This window comes from Mirounga leonina, unplaced genomic scaffold (assembly GCF_011800145.1).
Source record: "Mirounga leonina isolate KUSES-001 unplaced genomic scaffold, KU_Mleo_1.0 Mir_91, whole genome shotgun sequence".
In the NCBI taxonomy this organism is placed as follows: Eukaryota; Metazoa; Chordata; class Mammalia; order Carnivora; family Phocidae; genus Mirounga; species Mirounga leonina.
This window is the reverse complement of record NW_023270839.1, coordinates 214,070-234,534: the sequence shown is the minus strand read 5'-3', so window position 1 is coordinate 234,534 and position 20,465 is coordinate 214,070. Positions and strand designations below refer to the sequence as shown.

Genomic DNA, 20,465 nt, shown 5'->3' with positions numbered 1-20,465 from the left:
TTTCTTTTTTTTTTTTTAGATTTTTTTTATTTGAGGGAGAGAGGGGACCTGGGGGGGGGGGGGGGGGGGACAGAGGGAGAAGCAGGCTCCTGGGAGCCCGATGAGGGGGATGCGGGACTCAATCCCAGGACCCTGGGATCATGACCTGACGCTTAACCAACTAAGCCACCCAGCCGCCACAAAGTCTAATATTCTAAGTACTGTGTTTAGGCGCACTCTGCTGGGTGTGAAGCTGATTAAAGTAATTCCCATTAACTTGTGAATGAAATGTAACCTTAAAAGGTATATTTGCATTTTAATGGCAGTCCCTTAATTCAAATTAATCTCTAATTAGTAGAATGTGTGAAAGTTACTTTCTTTGGGAAGACGGAGGTGGAATTACTCCTTAATTCTCCAAGTTTAAAAGAGCTGCTACTCCCAGAGCCTCTGGATTCTCACCTCCGAGACACGAGACAGGAGACACGACTCAGCAGGATGCAATTTTGTTTCTCTTCCTGAAGCTAATCATTTTGAAAAGCTTTTTAGGTTAAATTCAATGGACATCATCATCTTTTGAATAGCTTTTATATTTGGGGAAACTCTTATGATAGGAGCATCCTTTTCCCCTCTCAGGTAGAAACCAGAACTCAGCTCCCCAGCCTCCTTTGCAGCTAGGATGCAGGCATGCCAATTAGATACCTTCATGCAAGATTAAATTTGGAAGTGAGCAATGTGAATAAACAGCCTCTGCATGGGGCTTCCATGTTCCTCATGGCGGTGTTGGTAGAGCTCCCAGGAAAGTACAGTTCTAGACTTGATGCAGAAGTGCCATTGGTGTCGGCAGCAGCTGCAGTAAAACCAGGTTGCTGGGGTTCGAGGCTCAGTGGGAGAAGTAGCAGACGCTGGCTCCATTCACTGAAGTAGAGAACACGAGCGACAGGACGTCTGGGTGGCTCAGTCAGTTAAGCGTCTGCCTTTGGCTCCGGTCATGATCCCAGCGTCCTGGGATCGAGCCCCGCATCGGGCTCCCTGCTCAGCGGGGAGTCTGCTTCTCCCTCTCCCTCTGTCCCTCTTCCCCCCCACCCCCCACTCATGCTTGCACTGTCTCTCTCATGCAGCGAGAGAGAGAGCACAGGTATGGAGAAAAGGGAGAAGCAGACTCCCCGCCGAGCAGGGAGCCTGATGCGGGGCTCGATCCCAGCACCCTGGGATCATGACCCGAGCCGAAGGCAGACGCTTAACGACTGAGCCACCCAGGCGCCCCTCAAATAAATAAAATCTTAAAAAAAAATACAGAATCTCAGCCCTACTCCATATTCGGTGAAGCAGAATCAGCATTTTAACACAACCATTAGGTGATTTGCGTGCATATTTACGTTTGGAAAGTGCTGCTCTAGGGCATCATGCTCTCTTTCCCTCTGGGGCTTTTATACATTTGGCTCCCTCCATCGTACTTCGTACTGTGGAGTGTGTTTATGTGTTTCACTCTGTTCTCCAAGATTCATCTGGGAAAACTCTGACTGGTGAATGCTGGGTTGGCGACTTTAATTTGTTTCCCCAAACATGGCACTTATTCCTTTGTACCATAATGACCTTTTAACTCCTTCTTTCCCACGAAACAGGGATTTTCTGTTCTGGTTGTACTTTAGAGTCAGCCTGAGAACTTAAAAAAAAGACAGATTCCTGGGTCCCACCGCTAGAGATTTTGGTTTTAATTGATTTGAGTAAGGCCTAGATACTGGTATTTTTAAAAAAGTGTGCCAGATGATTATAATGGGGAGCCAAATTCAGAACCAGCGCACAAGACTTTAAGCTCCTTGAAGACAGGGATTGTGTCTTTTCACTGTTGTATTCTCAGAGCTCAGATTCTCATGGGACAGTTACATAAACTCTACTAGTAAATAGTTGCTGCCCCCAGTTTCTCAGGGCTATGGATTTAGCTTCTGTTGTGCACACCACGCTACCTTACACCCCAACCCCTCCTATATGTTCACAGCTGGGTAGCTCATTCCTCTCATTAAAACAAGGAGCCATTTCTTGAGAGGAGAACTCAAGCTGGCATTTGAAACACGTCCCTAGTCATCTCTATTCTTTTCTTGAGCCCGTTTGATCCTGATATAATGAAGCAGGTTTATATAATTGGATGCTAATAAGCACATTGTTTTGAAAGACTGTCTCCAAACATGAGTTCCAAAAGCAAAGCCACTAATTCTTTGTTTATAAACCTTGGGTTCTGAGAATTCGTAAGAGTGAGGAGGTTGGTGAGATCAATACAACTGTAACGGAAAGATTTTCTCAAAGTTAACCATAGTTTTATGGGAAGTTAAAAAATACATTCTGGAAAAATTTTCTTAAGTTTACATCCCATTTTTTTCATTTTTAAAAAAAAGATTTATTAATTTGACAGAGAGAGAGACAGGGAGAGAGGGAACACAAGCAGGGGGAGTGGGAGAGGGAGAAGCAGGCTTCCTGCTGAGCAGAGAGCCCAGTGATGCTGGGCTCCATCCCAGGACTCTGGGATCACGACCGGAGCCAAAGGCAGACGCATAACGACTGAGCCACCTAGGCGCCCCTACATCCCATTTTCTTAAAATTTAAAGTGATAAATTAAAAAAAAAAACCCTCTTAATAATATATTGATACAGTGTTTTATATTTTAGAAGTAACTGCATTTCCACAATCTCATTAAGAGATGTCCCCATATTATAGATGAGGAAGCTAAGGCCCAGAAAATTTGGATAACCTGCCTCATATAAAACACCAAACTAGAGGCAAAGCCAGACCACCACCCAGATCTTCTGATTACAAGCTCAATGCTATTTTTTAATTTTTACTTTGTGTGTGTGTATCCTGACATTTTCCAGGCATTTGTTTGATTTTTGCAGCCAAAAAGGTGACTTCTGTTGAAATAAACAGACTAGGTAGATCTGGGCTTAAAGCCCAGCCTTGCGGCCTAGCAGTGACCTCAGGCAGTGGGTGTAATAGTTAAGAGCATGGATTCTAGCACCAGGTTGCCAGGGCTTATAATACTGGCTCTTCTAATTGCTTACTCTATGGCTTTAGGCAAGTGCATCACTTTCATCATCTGTAAAGTAGGGATAAAAATGTGACCAAATTAAGAGAACTGCTATAGGATTAAGTGAGTTACGATTTATAAAGCACACAGAATCGTGCCTGCACCCAAGGTAAGTGTGACGTAAATCTTTGTTAAATAAAAATCTGGTTCAGGAGCGCTTGGGTGGCTCAGTTGGTTGAGTGTCTGCCTTTGGCTCAGGTCATGATCCCAGGGTCCTGGGATAGAGCCCTGCATCGGGCTCTCTGCTCAGCAGGGAGCCTGCTTCTCCCTCTCCCTCTGCTGCTCCCCCTGCTTGTGCTCTATCTCTCTGTCAAATAAATAAATAAATAAAATCTTTAAAAAAAAATCTGGTTCAATCTTATTATTTTATACCCAAGGTCATTTTTCAAATCACACATTGTGATTACCCATATTCAATTTTCATTAAGTATCTTTCCTTGGAAACCAACTGTGCGTAATATTCATAGAAAAGAAAATAGTGTGACTGATAGGCTTCTTCTGTCCTTGAGGAGTTTACAATCTACAGAGAGATGGAACAAAATGTTTTTTTAAAAACCCAAGAAAGAGCACTTCCTTGTTTCTTATCGTGGCAAGTTTGAGGAGGGAGACAAAAGGCTCTCTACGTAGCTTCTAGGTTTCCCAAGCTGTTCTTGTTTCAAAGAATCATATGTTCCATCCAATGACTTTCTCGAGTCCTTCATCATAAACTTCAGGGGCTTGTCAGGATATGCAAGTGTGGGGCGGGAAGACGCGCTGGTCCTTGCTTGCTGCGGGGACACTTGGAGCCATGGCCTGGTGGTCAGTCCTACTCGTCCTGCTCTGGGAAAACTCTTCTGGCTCCAAAAGCATGAAATAGGGGCCAACAATGAAAGCTGTCACCTACCCGAAGCTTTTTGTCCCTCTTATTCAAAGAGAGAGAGAGACCAAGCCCTCAGATGTCAGGGAGGTAGTGCCAAGTCAATTAGCAGCATTTCTAGGGTATCAAACTACTATTACTTCTCTTCGAAAAAAAAAAGTTAGTAATGAAGGTTAATTTTCCTTCCTTCCTGTACCCCTTGTAATTAATATCAACCATTCTGGGGATTTCTGACTAGGATACATGCCTGTGGTTTGGAATGGGTTGTGCAAACCGGCTGGAATATTTAGGGACTGAGTGTGTGTTGTGGCCTAAATGTCTGCATTCTGTATCAGTTGAACTAGGTAGACAGACATATCTATTGATTGATATCTATTGACCGATAGATAGAACTAATGAACTAAATATAAGAAACGTAATTATGTCAGTGATATTATATGGTCCGACATAACTTAGGTGCTATAAGGTATTGCAAGAACTTGAAGCGAAACTTGAAAACCAGGGAAGATAAAGTAATATTGTTATGGCTATTCTAAATTAAATACGTTATGACACTATCCAGGTAGATTCTTTCTTTTTTTTTAATTTTCTTATGTTATGTTAATCACCATACAATACATCATTAGTTTTTGATGTAGTGATCCACGATCCATTGTTTTCGTATAACACCCCGTGCTCCATGCAGTACGTGCCCTCCTTAATACCCATCACCGGGCTAACCAATCCCCCCTCCCCCCTCCCCTCTAAAACCCTGTTTGTTTCTCAGGTCCATAGTCTCTCATGGTTCATCTCTCCCTCCAATTCCCCCCCCCCCCATTTTTCCCTTCCTTCTCCTAATGTCCTCCATGTTATTCCTTATGTTCCACAAATAAGTGAAACCATATGATAATTGACTTTCTCTGCTTGACTTATTTCAGTTAGCATAATCTCCTCCAGTCCCATCCATGTTGAGGTAAAAGTTGGGTATTCATCCTTTCTGATGGCTGAGTAATATTCCATTGTATATATGGACCACATCGTCTTTATCCATTCATCTGTTGAAGGGCGTCTCGGCTCTTTCCACAGTTTGGCTATTGCGGACATTGCTGCTATGAACATTGGGGTGCCTATGGCCCTTCTTTTCACTACATCTGTGTCTTTGGGGTAAATACCCAGGAGTGCAATTGCTGGGTCATAGGGTAGCTCTATTTTTAAATTTTTGAGGCACCTCCACACTGTTTTCCAAAGTGGCTGTACCAACTTGCATTCCCACCAACAGTGTAAGAGGGTTGGTTCCCCTTTCTCCACAACCTCTCCAACATTTGTTGTTTCTTTCCCTGTCCATTTTGGCCATTCTAACTGGTGTAAGGTGGTATCTCAGTGTGGTTTTGATTTGGATTGCCCTGATGGCTAATGATGATGAACATTTTTTCATGTGTCTGTTAGCCATTTGTATGTCTTCTTCAGAGAAGTGTCTGTTCATCTCTTCTGCCCACTTTTTGACTTGATTATTTGTTTTTTGGGTGTTGAGTTTGAGAAGTTCTTTATAGATTTTGGATACCAGCCCTTTATCTGTAGTGTCATTTGCAAATATCTTCTCCCATTCTGTGGGTTGCCTCTTTGTTTTGTTGACTGTTTCCTTTGCTGTGCAGAAGCTTTTTATCTTGATGAAGTCCCAAAAGTTCATTTTTGCTTTTGTTTCACTAGCTTTTGGAGATGTATCTTGAAAGAAGTTGCTGTAGCCGATGTCAAAGAGGTTACTGCCTATGTTCTCCTCTAGGATTTTGATGGATTCCTGCCTCACATGGAAGTCTTTCATCCACTTTGAGTTTATCTTTGTGAATGGTGTTGGAGAATGGTCGAGTTTCATTCTTCTGCATGTGGCTGTCCAATTTTCCCAGCACCATTTATTGAAGAGACTGTCTTTTTTCCATTGCATGTTTTTTCCTGCTTTGTTAAAGATTATTTGACCATAGAGTTGAGGGTCCATATCTGGGTTCTCTATTCTGTTCCATTGGTCTGTATGTCTGTTTTTGTGCCAGTACCATGCTGTCTTGGTGATCATGGCTTTGTAATACAGCTTGAAATGGGGCAACGTGATGCCCCCAGCTTTGTTTTTCTTTTTCAACATCTCCTTGGTGATTCGGGGTCTTTTCTGATTCCATACACATTTTAGGATTGTTTGTTCCAGCACTTTGAAAAATGTCATTGGAATTTTGATCGGGATGGCTCTGAAGGTATAGATTGTTCTGGGTAGCATAGACATTTGAACAATGTTTATTCTTCCGATCCAAGAGCATGGAATATTTTTCCATCTTTTTGTGTCTTCTTCAATTTCTTTCATGAGTGTTTTGTAGTTCCTAGAGTATAGATCCTTTACCTCTTTGGTTAGGTTTATTCCGAGGTATCTTATGGTTTTTGGTGCTATTGTAAATGGAATCATTTCTCTAATTTCTCTTTCTACAGTTGCGTTGTTAGTGTATAAGAAAGCAAGTGATTTCTGTGCATTGATTTTGTATCCTGCCACATTACTGAATTGCTGGATGAGTTCTAGTAATTTGGGGGTGGAGTCTTTTGGGTTTCCCACATAAAGTATCCTGTCGGCTGTGAAAAGCGAGAGTTTGGCTTCTTTGCCAATTTGAATACCTTTTATTTCTTTTTGTTGTCTGATTGCTGTTGCTAGGACTTCTAGTACTATGTTGAACAACAGTGGTGAGAGTGGGCACCCTTGACGTGTTCCTGATCTTAAGGGAAAGGCTCTCAGCTTTTCCCCATTGAGGATGATATTCGCCGTGGGTTTTTCATAGATGGATTTTATGAGCTTGAGGAATATTCCCTCTATCCCTATACTCTGGAGAGTTTTAATCAGGAAAGGATGTTGTATTTTGTCAAATGCTTTTTCTGCATCAATTGAGAGGACCATATGGTTCTTCTCCCTCCTCTTATTAATGTGTTCTATCACATTGATTGATTTGTGAATGTTGAACCACCCTTGCATCCCGGGGATAAATCCCACTTGGTCGTGGTGGATGATCCTTTTAATGTATTGTTGGATCCTATTAGCTAGGATTTTGTTGAGGATTTTGGAATCCATATTCATCAGGGATATCGGTCTGAAATTCTCCTTTTTTTTTTTTTAAAACGAAATGGGAAAAATTAATTTTAATAGTGTATCTTAACTCAATATATTATCATTTCAACATGTAATCCATATGAAATTACCAGTGAGTTAATGTAACATTTGTATACTTAACAGCACATATCAGATTAGACTAGCCATATTTCATAGCCACGTGTGACTACAGTTACTAATGTTGTGGACAGTGTAGCTCTAAAGACCTGACTTACATCTCTCTCCTTACAAAAAGTGTTTTAAACTTGACATTTTATTTTATTTGGGGCTGTAATAAACTAATTTAAAATAGGCTCACCAAATGGTGGAAAGTGATACCTTTCAATGAAGGTACGGTGGGCCAAAACAAAGAGGAAAAAGAGAGATTTGAGTCAAGATAATTTAACTAAGTAAAATCTGCCTACATTCCAGTGTATTAATTTAAAACAAACTTAGTTTTAACTAGAACAAATGCTGTCAAATATATTCGTCAAACGTAAGAGAAGAGTTGTATTTCATTGGATATCACTTTGTGGGTGATGCAGTTTGGAATGACATCAGTGTTAATGAAATTCCCGTGGGCTTCTAAAAAATGAAAAACCTAAAAATAATGAACAACAGATTCTTTCTTCTTTCTTCATCTTCTTGCTGGATTTTCTGGGCCTGTTCTCTGGTAGGGCAGATCATTTTTAGTCGGGTCCTTCTTGTTTTTTGTTGAACTTGTCTTTTTTTCCCTCCCTTTCAGAATCGTAGGCCTCTTTGTCAGACTTCTCATGCTGATATTGAGTTGTTCCCTTGGTCGCCTGGCCCTCCTCCGCCGTCTCCCAGACAGCCTCCTCCTCGGACGAGCCCCCGGACTCGCTGGCCACGGCCGCTGCTGCCCACGCCGGTGGGGTGGCGGGGGGCGAGAGGTGCCAGCGGGGGCCGTCGGGTGGCCGGCCCGGGGCCAGACCGTCACGCGGCCGCGGCGGGGCCGCACGAGGATGTGGTTGTTGCAGTAGATGTGGTGCAGCAGCGAGTGCCCGAAATTCTCCTTTTTGATGGGGTCTTTGCCTGGTTTGGGGATTAAGGTAATGCTGGCCTCATAGAATGAGTTTGGAAGTTTTCCTTCTGTTTCTACTTTTTGAAACAGCTTCAGTAGAATAGGTATTATTTCTTCTTTGAATGTTTGGTAGAATTCCCCAGGGAATCCATCAGGCCCTGGACTCTTGTTTTTTGGGAGGTTTTTGATCACTGCTTCAATTTGTTACTGGTTATTGGCCTATTCAGGTTGTCAATTTCTTCCTGTTTCAGTCTTGGCAGCTTATCAGTTTCCAGGAAGGCCTCCATTTCATCCAGATTGCTCAGTTTATTGGCATTTGGTTGTTGATAATAATTTCTAATAATTGTTTCTATTTCCTTGGTGTTAGTCGTGATCTCTCCCCTTTCATTCATAATTTTATTAATTTGGGTCCTTTCTCTCTTCTTTTGGATAAGTCTGGCCAGTGGTTTATCAATCTTATTAATTCTTTCAAAGAACCAACTTCTAGTTTCGTTGATCTGATCTACTGTGTTTCTGGTTTCTAATTCATTGATTTCTGCTCCAATTTTAATTATTTCTCTTCTCATGCATGGCTTAGGCGTCATTTGTTGCTTTTTCTCTAGTTCTTTAAGGTGTAGAGTTAGTTGGTGAATTCGGGATTTTTCTATTTTTTTGAGTGAGGCTTGGATGGCTATGTATTTCCCCCTTAGGACCGCCTTTGCAGTATCCCATAGGTTTTGGACCGATGTGTTTTTGTTCTCATTGATTTCCCTGAATTGTTTAAGTTCTTCTTTGATTTCTTGGTTGACCCAAACATTCTTGAGCAGAGTGGTCTTTAGCTTCCAAGTGTTTGAATTTCTGCCAGATTTTTTCTTGTGATTGAGTTCCAGTTTTAGAGCATTGTGTTCTGAGAATATGCAGGGAATAATCTCAATCTTTTGGTATCGGTTGAGACCTGACTTGTGACCCAGTATGTGGTCTATTCTGGAGAAAGTTCCATGTGCGCTCGAGAAGAATGAGTATTCTGTTGTTTTAGGGTGGAATGTTCTGTAAATATCTATGAGGTCCATCTGGTCCAATGTATCATTCAAAGCTCTTGTTTCCTTGTTGATTTTCTGCTTAGATGATCTGTCCATTGCTGAGAGTAGAGTATTGAGGTCTCCTACAATTAACGTAGTGTTATCAATATGACTCTTTATTTTGGTTAACAGTTGGCTTATGTAGATGGCTGCTCCCATGTTGGGGGCATAGATATTTACAATTGTTAGATCTTCTTGTTGGATAGACCCTTTAAGAATGATATAGTGTCCTTCTGTGTCTCTTATTACAGACTTTATTTTATTTTTTTTTTATTTTTATTTTTATTTATTAATTAATTTATTTATTTAAAGATTTTATTTATTTATTTGACAGAGAGAGACACAGCGGGAGAGGGAACACAAGCAGGGGGAGGGGGAGAGGGAGAGGCAGGCTTCCCGCAGAGCAGGGAGCCCGATGTGGGACTCAATCCCGGGACTCCAGGATCATGACCTGAGCCGAAGGCAGTCGCTTAACCGACTGAGCCACCCAGGCGCCCCACAGACTTTAGTTTAAAATCTAATTTGTCTGGGGCGCCTGGGTGGCTCAGTTGGTTAAGCGACTGCCTTTGGCTCAGGTCATGATCCCAGGGTCCTAGGATCGAGTCCCGCATCGGGCTCCCGGCTTAGCGGGGAGCCTACTTCTCCCTCTCACCCTATCCCCTCTCATGCTGTTTCTCTCTCTCTCTCTTTCTCAAATAAATAAAAAATAAATAAATAAAATCTAATTTGTCTGATATAAGAATTGCTACCCCAGCTTTCTTTGAGGTCCGCTGGCATGGAAGATGGATCTCCATCCCTTCACTTTCAGTCTGGATGTATCTTTAGGTTCAAAATGAGTCTCTTGTAGACAGCACATGGATGGGTCCTGTCTTTTTATCCAATCTGCAACCCTGTGCCTTTTTATGGGAGCGTTTAGGCCATTCACGTTGAGAGTGATTATTGAAAGATATGAATTAATTGTCATCATGTTGCCTGTGAAGACGTTGTTTTTATAGATTGTCCCTGTAAATTTCTGTTGTAGATCACTCTTGGGGTCTTTCTCCTTTTATAGAACCCCCCTTAATATTTCTTGCAGGGCCGGCTTAGTGGTCACATATTCTTTCAACTTCTGCCGGTCGTGGAAGCTCTGCATCTCTCCATCCATTCTAAATGAAAGCCTTGCCGGATAAAGTATTCTTGGCTGCATGTTCTTCTCATTTAGTACCCTGAATATGTCTTGCCAGGCCTTTCTGGCTTGCCAGGTCTCTGTGGATAGGTCTGACGTTATTCTGATGTTCCTCCCTCTATGTAAGGAATCTCTTCCCCCCTAACTGCCCCTAAGATGGTTTCCTTGGTTCTAAGATTTTCAAGTTTCACTATTACATGCCGGGGTGTTGGCCTGTTTCCCTTGATTTTAGGAGGGTTCCTCTCTGCCTCTAGGACGCAAATGTTTGTTTCATTCCCCAGATTAGGGAAGTTCTCAGCTACGATTTGCTCAAATATATCTTCTAGTCCTCTCTCTCCACTCCCTCCGGGATTCCAATTATTCTGACATTGGAACGCCTCATGGTGTCACTTATTTCTCTGATTCTATTTTCATGGATTCTGAGTTGTTTTTCCCTGGCCTCCTCTTTTCCCTTTTTAACTATTATATTGTCCTCCAGGTCGCTTATTCTCTCTTCTGCCTCAGTTACCCTAGCTGTTAGATTATCTAGATTGGATTGGATCTCATTGATAACATTTTTAAATTCTGCCAAATCACCTTTTATTTCTGCCCTTAGAGACTCTATGTTGCCATTAATTGATTTCTCCATTCCAGCCATTGTCTTCACAATTGCTAGCCTGAATTCCATCTCTGACATCTTGGTTATATCTGCATCCATTTGTAAATCTGCAGCATAAGTCATAATCTCTGAATCTTTTCTATTTTGGGGGCTCCTCCTCCTAGTCATTCTGTTGATGGGTGTTTGAGGGAATGTATAGAGTCCAAATTATTGACCAGAACCCAAGCAAGATACACTGTTTTCTTGGGACCTTAGGGTTGCTGGCCTCTTGTTCTCCCAGCCTGTCTTCTGCGGGAGGGGCCTGCTGCGCTGTTACTCAGGCAACCCTGTTTGGGCGGAGTTGCCCTGCGCCCTGTGGCGGGGGATGGGCTCAGCGGGAATCAGTCTTTGGGGCTTTTGTTCTCTGGTGCCTTCCCCTGGCGGTTTTCCGTGTCTCTTCCACAAGTCAGAGCAGAAGAGACCGTTTCCAACCCTCTGCCTCAGAGCAGAGAGCACAGTCTGTTCTTCAGTGAGCTCTCCAGGCCACACGGTCTCCGTTTCTGTCCATGCTGCTATAAACTGCAGCGGCCTGGGTTGTGCGCCCCTCCGCAGCGCTCCCAGTCCTGCCTCCAGGTCGGGGCACGTCTCTGCCCTTTGTGTTTCTAAAACCGCCAGCCGCTCCCAGTTCGCGCCCGCGTGACTCCGCCGCTTGGGGTTCTGTCTGGGGACTGCAGTTCGTGTGTGCGCGACCCCGCAGCTCTGGTTTTCCACCCCGGGGGCTGCCCTAAGTCCTTTCCCGATGCTACCGGTCTGCGAGTCTGTGCCCCGTCCACAGTGCGCAAGGCTGTCACTCACCGGCAGGGTAGGATCCCCACGTGCAGGCACCCTCCCACTGCCGTTTATCCTCCGATGTCTGCCCGCAGAATCACGGCTCCCCGCTTGGTACCTCACAACCAACCGCCTGCGATATTCTGTTTGTAGAGATCCAGATCTTCTTACATCTCAGGCTGGTTTCGTGGGTGCTCAGAGTGGTCTGGTAGTTATCCAGCTCAATTCCGGGGACCAGTTGAAATAGGGTCCCCTACTCCTCGGCCATCTTTCCCCCCTCTACCCAGGTAGATTCTTAAACATTTATAATTATCTTAGTCACATATTTCTGAGACAGTTCAATCTATAGGTTTTGAAAAGAGACATTTAAGATACCTTTACATTGAAAACATGGTATAAATTCTTTATCCTTTAACATAGATATGAAAAGATCAGTGTTTTGTCATCCTCATGTTAAATTTTGTCCATACCAATTAAATAATTTAGGAGCTATGTAAATAAAGAGGGATCTTGTTCGAAATGTCTATTTGCTAGAAGATTTTGTGACAGAAAAGTCAGATCAATAGACACTATTGCTGTTTAGAAATTGATATTCCTATAGCTTCAAAAATCAGAGGTTAAGAATCACATTTGCACCATTTTACACCAACTGGGATGGCTATCACTGAAAAAAAAGGGAAAATAATAAGTGTGGGTAAGGGTGTGGAGAAAGTGGAAATTTTGCACATTGCTGGTGGGAGTGTAACACAGTACAGCTGCTGTGGAAAAGTGTGGGCGGTTCCTCAAAAAGTTAAGCATATAATTGCCATATGACCCAGTAATTCAAAATAATTCAAGATAATTGAAGACAAGGACTCAAACACCTACTTGTATATCAGTGTTCACAGTAGCATTATTCACAATAGCAAATGTAGAAACAACCCCAATGTCCCTTAACATAACAATGGATAAACAAAACATACAATGGAATAAACATACAATGGACTATTATTTAGCCATAAAGAATAAGGTTCTGATATGTGTTACAACATGGGTGAACCTTGAAAACGTCATGTTAAGTGAAATAGGCCAGACACGAAATAAGAAATGTTGTCTGAATCCACTTACATGGAATATCTAGAATAGCCAATTCACAGAGACAGAAAGTAGATTGGAAGTTATGAGGGGTTGTAGGGAGGGGGATATGAGGAGTTATTAGTCAATCAGTGCAGAGTTTCTATTTGGGGTAATAAAAATTTTTGGAAATAGTGGTAGTGGTTGCAAAACACTGTGAATGTAGTTAATGCCACTGAAATGCACATTTTAAAATGGTGAAAATGGCAAATTTTATGTTATATATATTTTACCACAATAAAAACAGAGTAAAAATAATTATATTTGCAACATCACCCATTGCTTGCTTCCTTACAGCTCTTTTAATATTCATAGATCTAGCCATGGTACAGCCTAGATGTCTCTCTAATACAGGGATTATATTCTACAAAAGCAGAGGGTACCTCTCTGGTGGTAAAATTGACGAAGATCCATTGTTTCCTCTGGGATCCAAAATTTAGATGTAGGCTTCTGAATTTAGGTTTTGTGTCCTTTCTGCCAAAGAGTCCTCACTGAATGTTGACTCAAACAGAGCAAGAATGGACTTCTTGAAAACATTTTTGAAGTTCTCCCCAGTAAACAGGTAGAGTATAGGAGAAAAGAGCACATTGAAAGAAATGGTTATCACCGTCAGTATCTGAGTCACCTGTAAAAGTACTGATTGGTGCTTAGTGAGAAGTAAGCCCTGGTGTACATGGTAGGGCATCCAGCACACAAAGAAAGAGAGAATGGCAGTCACCATGACTTTGAAGGGCTTAGTGGATTTAAACAGGCCCCTCTCTTTCATCTTGTTGGCTACTCTTTTGTAACAAAGACTGATGATAAAGAAAGGCAGAAGGAAGCCCAGCAAGAAGCGGCTGATGAAACAGGCTACGTGAATCCCTTTCCCTAAAGTTTGCATCTTTTTGCTTTCCCAGTTAGGAGATGCAGAATAGTTGTTTTGGCAGGTCACTCTTCCTTTATGGTCATCCTGTGTCTCCCTGAAAACCAAATAGGGCATGCCGAGGACAGTGGCAGAGAGCCAGATTCCCAGGATGATGCCGGTAGCCCAGCGTGGGCTTCGGTGCAGCTGTGACCACACCGGGTGAAGAATGAGAAGGTAACGGTCAACACTGATGGCCGAGAGGAAGAAAATAGAGGCGAACATCCCTGCCGACAAAGTGGCATTGAGGACCTTGCACATGGCAGTTCCAAAGCTCCAGTGATTGTCCTGAAGGTAGGTGGTGGCTATAAATGGTAGAATCAATGTTGAAATAAAATAGGAGAGAATGAGATGAAAAAATAAGAGCGTATTGACAGTCTTTTTCATCTTGAATTTTAGTACCCACAGGTAGAGACCATTGGTGATGGTACCAATTATAACTGACATGCACAGCAGAAAGGCAATGATCACTTTTGAGGCAGGAACTACAAAGTGAGTGCTGTTTCTTACTAAAGTAGAGACATTGAGCAAATCAGTAAAGTTGACCAGATCCATAATTACCTGTAGAGAAACAGAAAATAACCACAAAAAAGAAGCAAAAAAAAAAAAAAGTTAATTTTTGCATAGTAACGGTCAAAATGACACTATTTTTAAAAAGGCAAATGTAAGGGCCCCTGGCTGGCTCAGTTGCTAGAACATGCGACTCTTGAATTCAGGGTCTTGAGTTCAAAACCCACATTGGGCGTGGAGCCTACCTAAAAAAAAATAATAAAATGTCCAACATAATATTTCCACAATAATACAAATCAGATATTTCCCTAAGCTTTATATTTTTATTTTGTATGAAGAATTAAGATCAGATTAATTTGAGCATCCAAGATAGAAATACTACAGATGAAATTAATGTGAAAGAAATAATGTTTGGGATATTTTGACTTGAAGTAATGAATTTAGGTAGCTAAATATCTTCTAAGAAAGGAACCATAGGTCTGACCCTCCTTGATGGTCATAACTTCTTGAATAAGGCAATGTAGGATCAGTTTTACCTGACTAAGGCTTGGTCAGGGCAAATGTTGCTAATGAAATTGAGTAACAAAATTAACAACTGCTGCAAATCAGTAATCATTCAGAGCTATAATTAGATTTCTCCCATGAGCTAATTATTATATGTAGTAAATGCTAGTATTTTAGCATGTGGTAAGAACTGATATTCATTTGGGAGCCCTAGGCTAGGGCACCATAAGAGGGTGACATGCTGGGGTGTCTGGGCCGCTCAGTCAGTTAAGGATCTGACTCGATTTTGGCTCAGATCATGATCTCAGGGTCGTGAGATTGAGCCCCATCTCGGGCTCTACTCTGGGCATGGAGAGCCTGCTTAAGACTCTCTCTCTCCCTCTCCCTCTAGCCACGCCCCCCCAAAAGATTGTAAAGTGCCTTCAAAATCATCAGTCAAAGAGGAACATGTACTGTTGAATATAGTGGTAGTTCTTACTTACTTGGGGAAGGAAAAGAGGGAGAGAGGTCAAGGAATTGATATTTATCTTATACTTTTTATATGCCAGGAGCTTTATAAAAAAGTCATTTATTTTTTTCCTAATAAAGACAAATATTTAAACAGAAGATAAAGTGAGGTTTACAGGGTTAAATTTCTTATCAACATTTCCCACTGTGCCTCCGTTGTGGCAGGTGGAGAACCCTGCCAGTGTTTTATGTTACTTCTTTGAAAATTGGTAATTCATGTGTAGTGTTTTGATAATCCTCCATGAATCAGAGTATTTGATGATCCAAACTATCCTATTTCTTGGATAATGATTCCTATAGTATTGAAAATAGGAACCTGAGAATGTTCTGGAAAATAGCTATTATATATAACAGTCATATCAACAAATTGGTTTTTGATAAATTGGATAAATTGCTTTAATGGAAATTGCTAGTGATTTTTTTCACTAAGCAAAAACATTCTAAGAATATATGGAGAGAAGAAATAAAATAATTGCTATTAAAACTACAATTGCTTTAAGTTAATTCTGCCTTCTAAGGGAATTGCAAAATTTTTCTCCAAAGTAGAAAAATGGCCCTCTTCAGGAAAATACCTTAGTAGCCTGCTTTGAATAAAAAGTGAAGTCTAAGCATGGAATGGGTGGCCATGGTGAGTGGAAGAGTGGGGACCTGGGAAAGAGGCTGTGTGAAGGGCCTGGGACCGTGAGAAGAGGGAGGAGTGAGGGTGGTCTTCAGAGAGGGGGGCACAGGAAAAACACTGTGGGAGGTGAGGAGGCTTGATGAGGAGAAAAGATCAATGAGATATTCTGAGGAGCAGAAATGATGCAGAGGATTTAAAATGAGGAATTGTCTCATATTCAGTTTTAATCCATTGGCTATGCTTTGACATGGTGTAATGTCCCTTCTCATTAATCACAACTGTCTTGTATTGGTGGTTGCCTTGGGGAATTGAAGGAAAAGAGCTTGTGTTCCTGACTTGGGATGCAGTGGGATGGAGAGAACAGACCAGCAGCAGGAGGTGAGATGGGAATGAGATGATGAATATGGTGGAAATGGGAGAGAGACTGGGGCATGAGTAGAAAAGGAGAAACAAAATTGCATGAAGAATTCCTGATACTGTGTGGGGATGGCCTTTGTATATCTATCTGTGTATGTGTGTCTGTCTTTGTGTCTGTGTGGTGTGTCTTTGGTCTGCCTGTATATCTGTGGTGTATTTGTCTGCATGTATGTGGATATATAGTCTTGTGTGTCTCTGTGGTGTGTGTTTGAATCTGTGGGGTGTGCATGGAGACGTGTGTGTGTGGTCTTTTTGTGTATGTGCATATAAAACAATGGATACCTGAATTATAGGGAAGTTTTTTTTTTTTTTTAAACAATTGTGTGCCTGAGCTCTAGCAGGGCATGTGAAAGTAATGTAGGACTTGAGCAAAATCAACACGGGTAGTGGTTCTGAATAGCATATAAAGTTTCCTAGGAGCTTTGATTTATTTCTTCATTCTTCATTCTTCTTCATTCCAGGAGATTTCTTCATTCTTAGAGAGCTTTTAATGTGGTCTTAAAGTGCTTGCGTATAAATTAGTGGGGCAGAAGCTGGGCTCTGGCGTCCCACAGAACTGGGTGTTTGCTCTCTCTCGACCACTTACCAGCTCTGTGGACTCTTAATTCTGAACCCCTTTCACTTTCTAAACCCCAATGAGTTTTTATGAGGATGAAATTACATAATGTATATAAAACTTAGCTCCCTTCATGGCACACAGTAAGCACTCAATAACTTTTTACCTATTATTTTGCTCAACTTGTTATACGAAAGCTAGCAAGTACGTCATTTTGCCGTTTTAGTACTACAGGCCACGTTCCTTTCCTCCTCAAAGCCTCCCTACTGAATTCCAGAGGACCAGCAGGGATTTCTGAAAAAAAAAATCTAAATGTTCATTTATTGGGGCAGAAGTTCCCAGATTTCGAGTTACTTTGAGGTCTTGCTATAAAGACACCTTTGGCACAGGGTCTTTCAGGTAGACCCCCCTCTCTGCTTGGGGACGCTGTGCTCCTGTGGGGTGGGGGGCATAAGAACTTTGGGAAGCTGATCTGTGTTAATTTAGATACTTCACTGTAATGTAGTAGTACAGAAGTGACATTAAGTGGTATGTTCTTTTCTAACTTTTCTATACTAAAGCTCTAAAAACTTTCCCAAGAATTAATCGAATTCACTGAATGTTCTCTCAAACAGTGTGTTCATCATTACCAAAGACCTATCCATTTAATGCAACAGCATTTAATTAAAAAAACAAAGCCCTGGCCTTCCCCCAAATGATACTTTTCCTTTATAATGCTCACATCTGGGGATTTTTGATACATATTGGAGGGCGCAGGGTCTCTAGGCCCTGCACCTGGGTTTCCGGTTGAGTTAGTTGCTGCGGCGGGCACTGTTCTCTGGCAAATGGCACAGCCACTTACGGTCTCCTCCTCACTGCCCACCACAGGGACTAGAAAAACCTACACGCATTTTCCCCAAATTTCCTTGCAGCAAGTGATTCAGTTTTAATCATCAAGTGAGTCATATGATTCAGTGAATCATAAGGAGATGCCACCTTGTAGTTTCTGGGGTCAGAAAGCTGATCTGGAGTAAACCTAGAGGGTTTATTCAGATGATAGCATCAGGATAAAACCTGCTGGCCCAGGGAATCTTACCTTGGAGTTACATCTGCGTGTCAGGTGGTCTAAGGCAGGCCAGAGTGACTCTAAACCAGCAGTCTTCTCTCCATGGACAGAGACAAAAATCAGTGAAACTTTGACTTCATTTCATCTGCCTTTCTTCTTGCTGATCCTATTCCCCAACTTTGAACCTACTATTTAAATATTCTGTGAGGTCTTGTTCTTTCCTGGTTCCTTTTTCTGTGAAATGTGTGCTTAAGAGGGAGATAGAGAAAGGAGAACTTCTTCAAATCATTTCTCCATTTCAAGAAGAGATTTAAAAAAATCCATAAACAGAGTCATTCTATGTAAGGTTGATAAGCTTGTTGCAGATGTTAAAACTCTGATGAAAAATGACCTTCTCATGTGTGGTCGTCCCACCAGGCACCCACCCTACCTTGAGTGGAGCATGGTCATTAGCATATGGAGCATGGTGCTGGGTACATAGGGAAGCGGTAAATATCAAGCATGGAAAAAAGTGAGTCTGGAAACGAGCTACCTAATCCTGCTGGAGTGAAAATGGTCAGGAGGAAAAACAAACACTGAGTTTCACATTAAAATGAAATGTGTGAAGACAGGGCAAAGATTAATATTATTTAGTTGGGAAAGTTGAAGACTTTTATCTGTCATTTGCATCTGTACAATTGTTGAGAATGGTTGGAAAGAACAGAGTTGGGTACCATATCATGGAAGACGATCTCATTATAAGGAAATCCTGCAACACAGGTAATACATTTATGAACAGAGTCCTACATTTTCTATTTTCCTCTCCCCAGTCCATCTCTGACATTTTTTAGGATTAGCTTCTGTGCTGACCTCAGTGTCCTGATTTTTTTCCTGCTCAGTTTCCTCTTGATCTCTGCACTGCCAGTAGAGAAAAATACATCAAAACCTCTGTGTGTCTTCAGTGTTGAAGCTCAGGAATCAGTTCTCTATTTTAAAGCTTTCATTGCTACTGTAGCCTTATTAGAAATAGGCTTAAATTTTATTTATTTAATTTTTTTTAAAGATTTTATTTATTTGAGACAGAGGGAATGAGAGACAGAGAGCATGAGAGGGAGGAGGGTCAGAGGGAGAAGCAGACTCCCTGCCGAGCAGGGAACCCGATGTGGGACTCGATCCAGGGACTCGATCCAGGGACTCGATCCAGGGACTCCAGGATCATGACCTGAGCCGAAGGCAGTCGCTTAACCAACTGAGCCCCCCAGGCGCCCGAAATAGGCTTAAATTTTAGTTCTTAATTCATTTGGGACTGTGACCTTCACCCTAAGAACTAATCTTCTTTGCTTCAGGATAGGTTTTCAAACTTGCTACTGCATTTTAAGAGCGATTTCTTGCTCAGTTTTCATGCCCTTTGGGTTAATTCACGTAACTGGAAACAACCTGAAATATTATTTGGCTCAAACCTGCTAATTTTGAATATTAGCAAACTGAGATGCAGAGTTAAGTGATTCACAGTTTTTTTAAAAATTTGATTTATTTATTTGACAGAAAAAGAGAGAGAGCATAAGCAGTGGGTACAGCAGAGGGAGAAGGAGAAACAGGCTGCCCGCTGGCTCATGGTAAGTGTTGTCACCATATATTATTACAATATGATTGTAATAATGGATACAGGGACTCGATCCCTGGACCTTGGGATCATGACCTGAGCCAAAGGCGGACACTTAACTGAGCCACCCAGGGGCCCTGCCAGTAGTTTTCACCAACAGAAGAACAAGGGCTCCTTCCACTGCCCTCTGCTGTTTTATTAATAAAAAAGGTGGGGGGTGTGGACTAGGTTTCTCCTCCTCTCTCTTTTACTCTGTATTTTCAAATTTTACAATTAGTAAAATTCATAAATAACAAATATATTAGGGACTAGTGTTGAACACCCCCCAAATGCACAAGGGCTAGTACCACCATTAGGTAGCCTAAAATTTAACTCTTTCATAACTGTCTTCAAAAATACTCTGATTAGTGAGCATTTTCTTTGAATAGGTAGTTAAATCAGTGGCCTTAACCCTGTTGGAAGTATGCGGACTGTGTTTGAGGAAGTGTCTGCTCTTCTGTGGCTTTGGTGATGTGACTTCATTCATTTCACTTTTCATATTTCCAAGAAGTCAGGTGGTTTCAGGAGAAGAAGTCATGGAAATGGAAGCGGTTTTATGTTGTTTTGATATGAGCACAGTACGAAATATATAAAAAAGCAGAAGCAAATGATGTTGCAAAATCAAATGCTCAAAAGTCTAGGAACTCATATTTGCGTATGTAGTTTTTAGAGCTGGAAGAGGCCAAGGAATTAATTTCATCTAGTTCCTGATTCTGTAGGCGAAGAGACTAAGACTCATAGAGGTATTTGAGAGCTTCTCATAGGTTCCCTTATTAGTTAATAAATGACTTGCGGCAGAAATAACGTACACTAAAAATACTGATGCATTACACTGATTGCATAAGACAGTATAGGGTAGAAAAAAAAACACCCTAGATATAAATCTCAACTTTTCTACTTACATATGTATAACCTCTCTGAGTCTCTTTTGTCATTTGTTGGTGTAAAAAAAGGAAAGAAAGAAAGAAAGAAAGAAAGAAAGAAAGAAAGAAAGAAAGAA

General features: G+C 41.6%; 1 protein-coding gene across 1 annotated transcript; it reads right to left on the bottom strand.

Annotated features, from left to right (window-relative positions):
- Positions 1 to 12,439: 12,439 nt before the first annotated feature.
- Positions 12,440 to 18,393, bottom strand: GPR33 (G protein-coupled receptor 33). The gene is made up of 2 exons (XM_034993679.1): positions 17,875 to 18,393; positions 12,440 to 14,247 (listed from the first exon to the last, which is right to left on the bottom strand). The coding sequence occupies exon 2, from the start codon at positions 14,239 to 14,241 to the stop codon at positions 13,222 to 13,224; it is 1,020 nt and encodes a 339-aa protein (XP_034849570.1). The 5' UTR covers positions 14,242 to 14,247; positions 17,875 to 18,393; the 3' UTR covers positions 12,440 to 13,221.
- Positions 18,394 to 20,465: the final 2,072 nt, after the last annotated feature.

Coding starts and splice junctions, on each gene's coding strand:
- GPR33 (XM_034993679.1), bottom strand. CDS start 14,241: ATGGATCTGGTCAACTTTACTGATTTGCTCAATGTCTCTACTTTAGTA.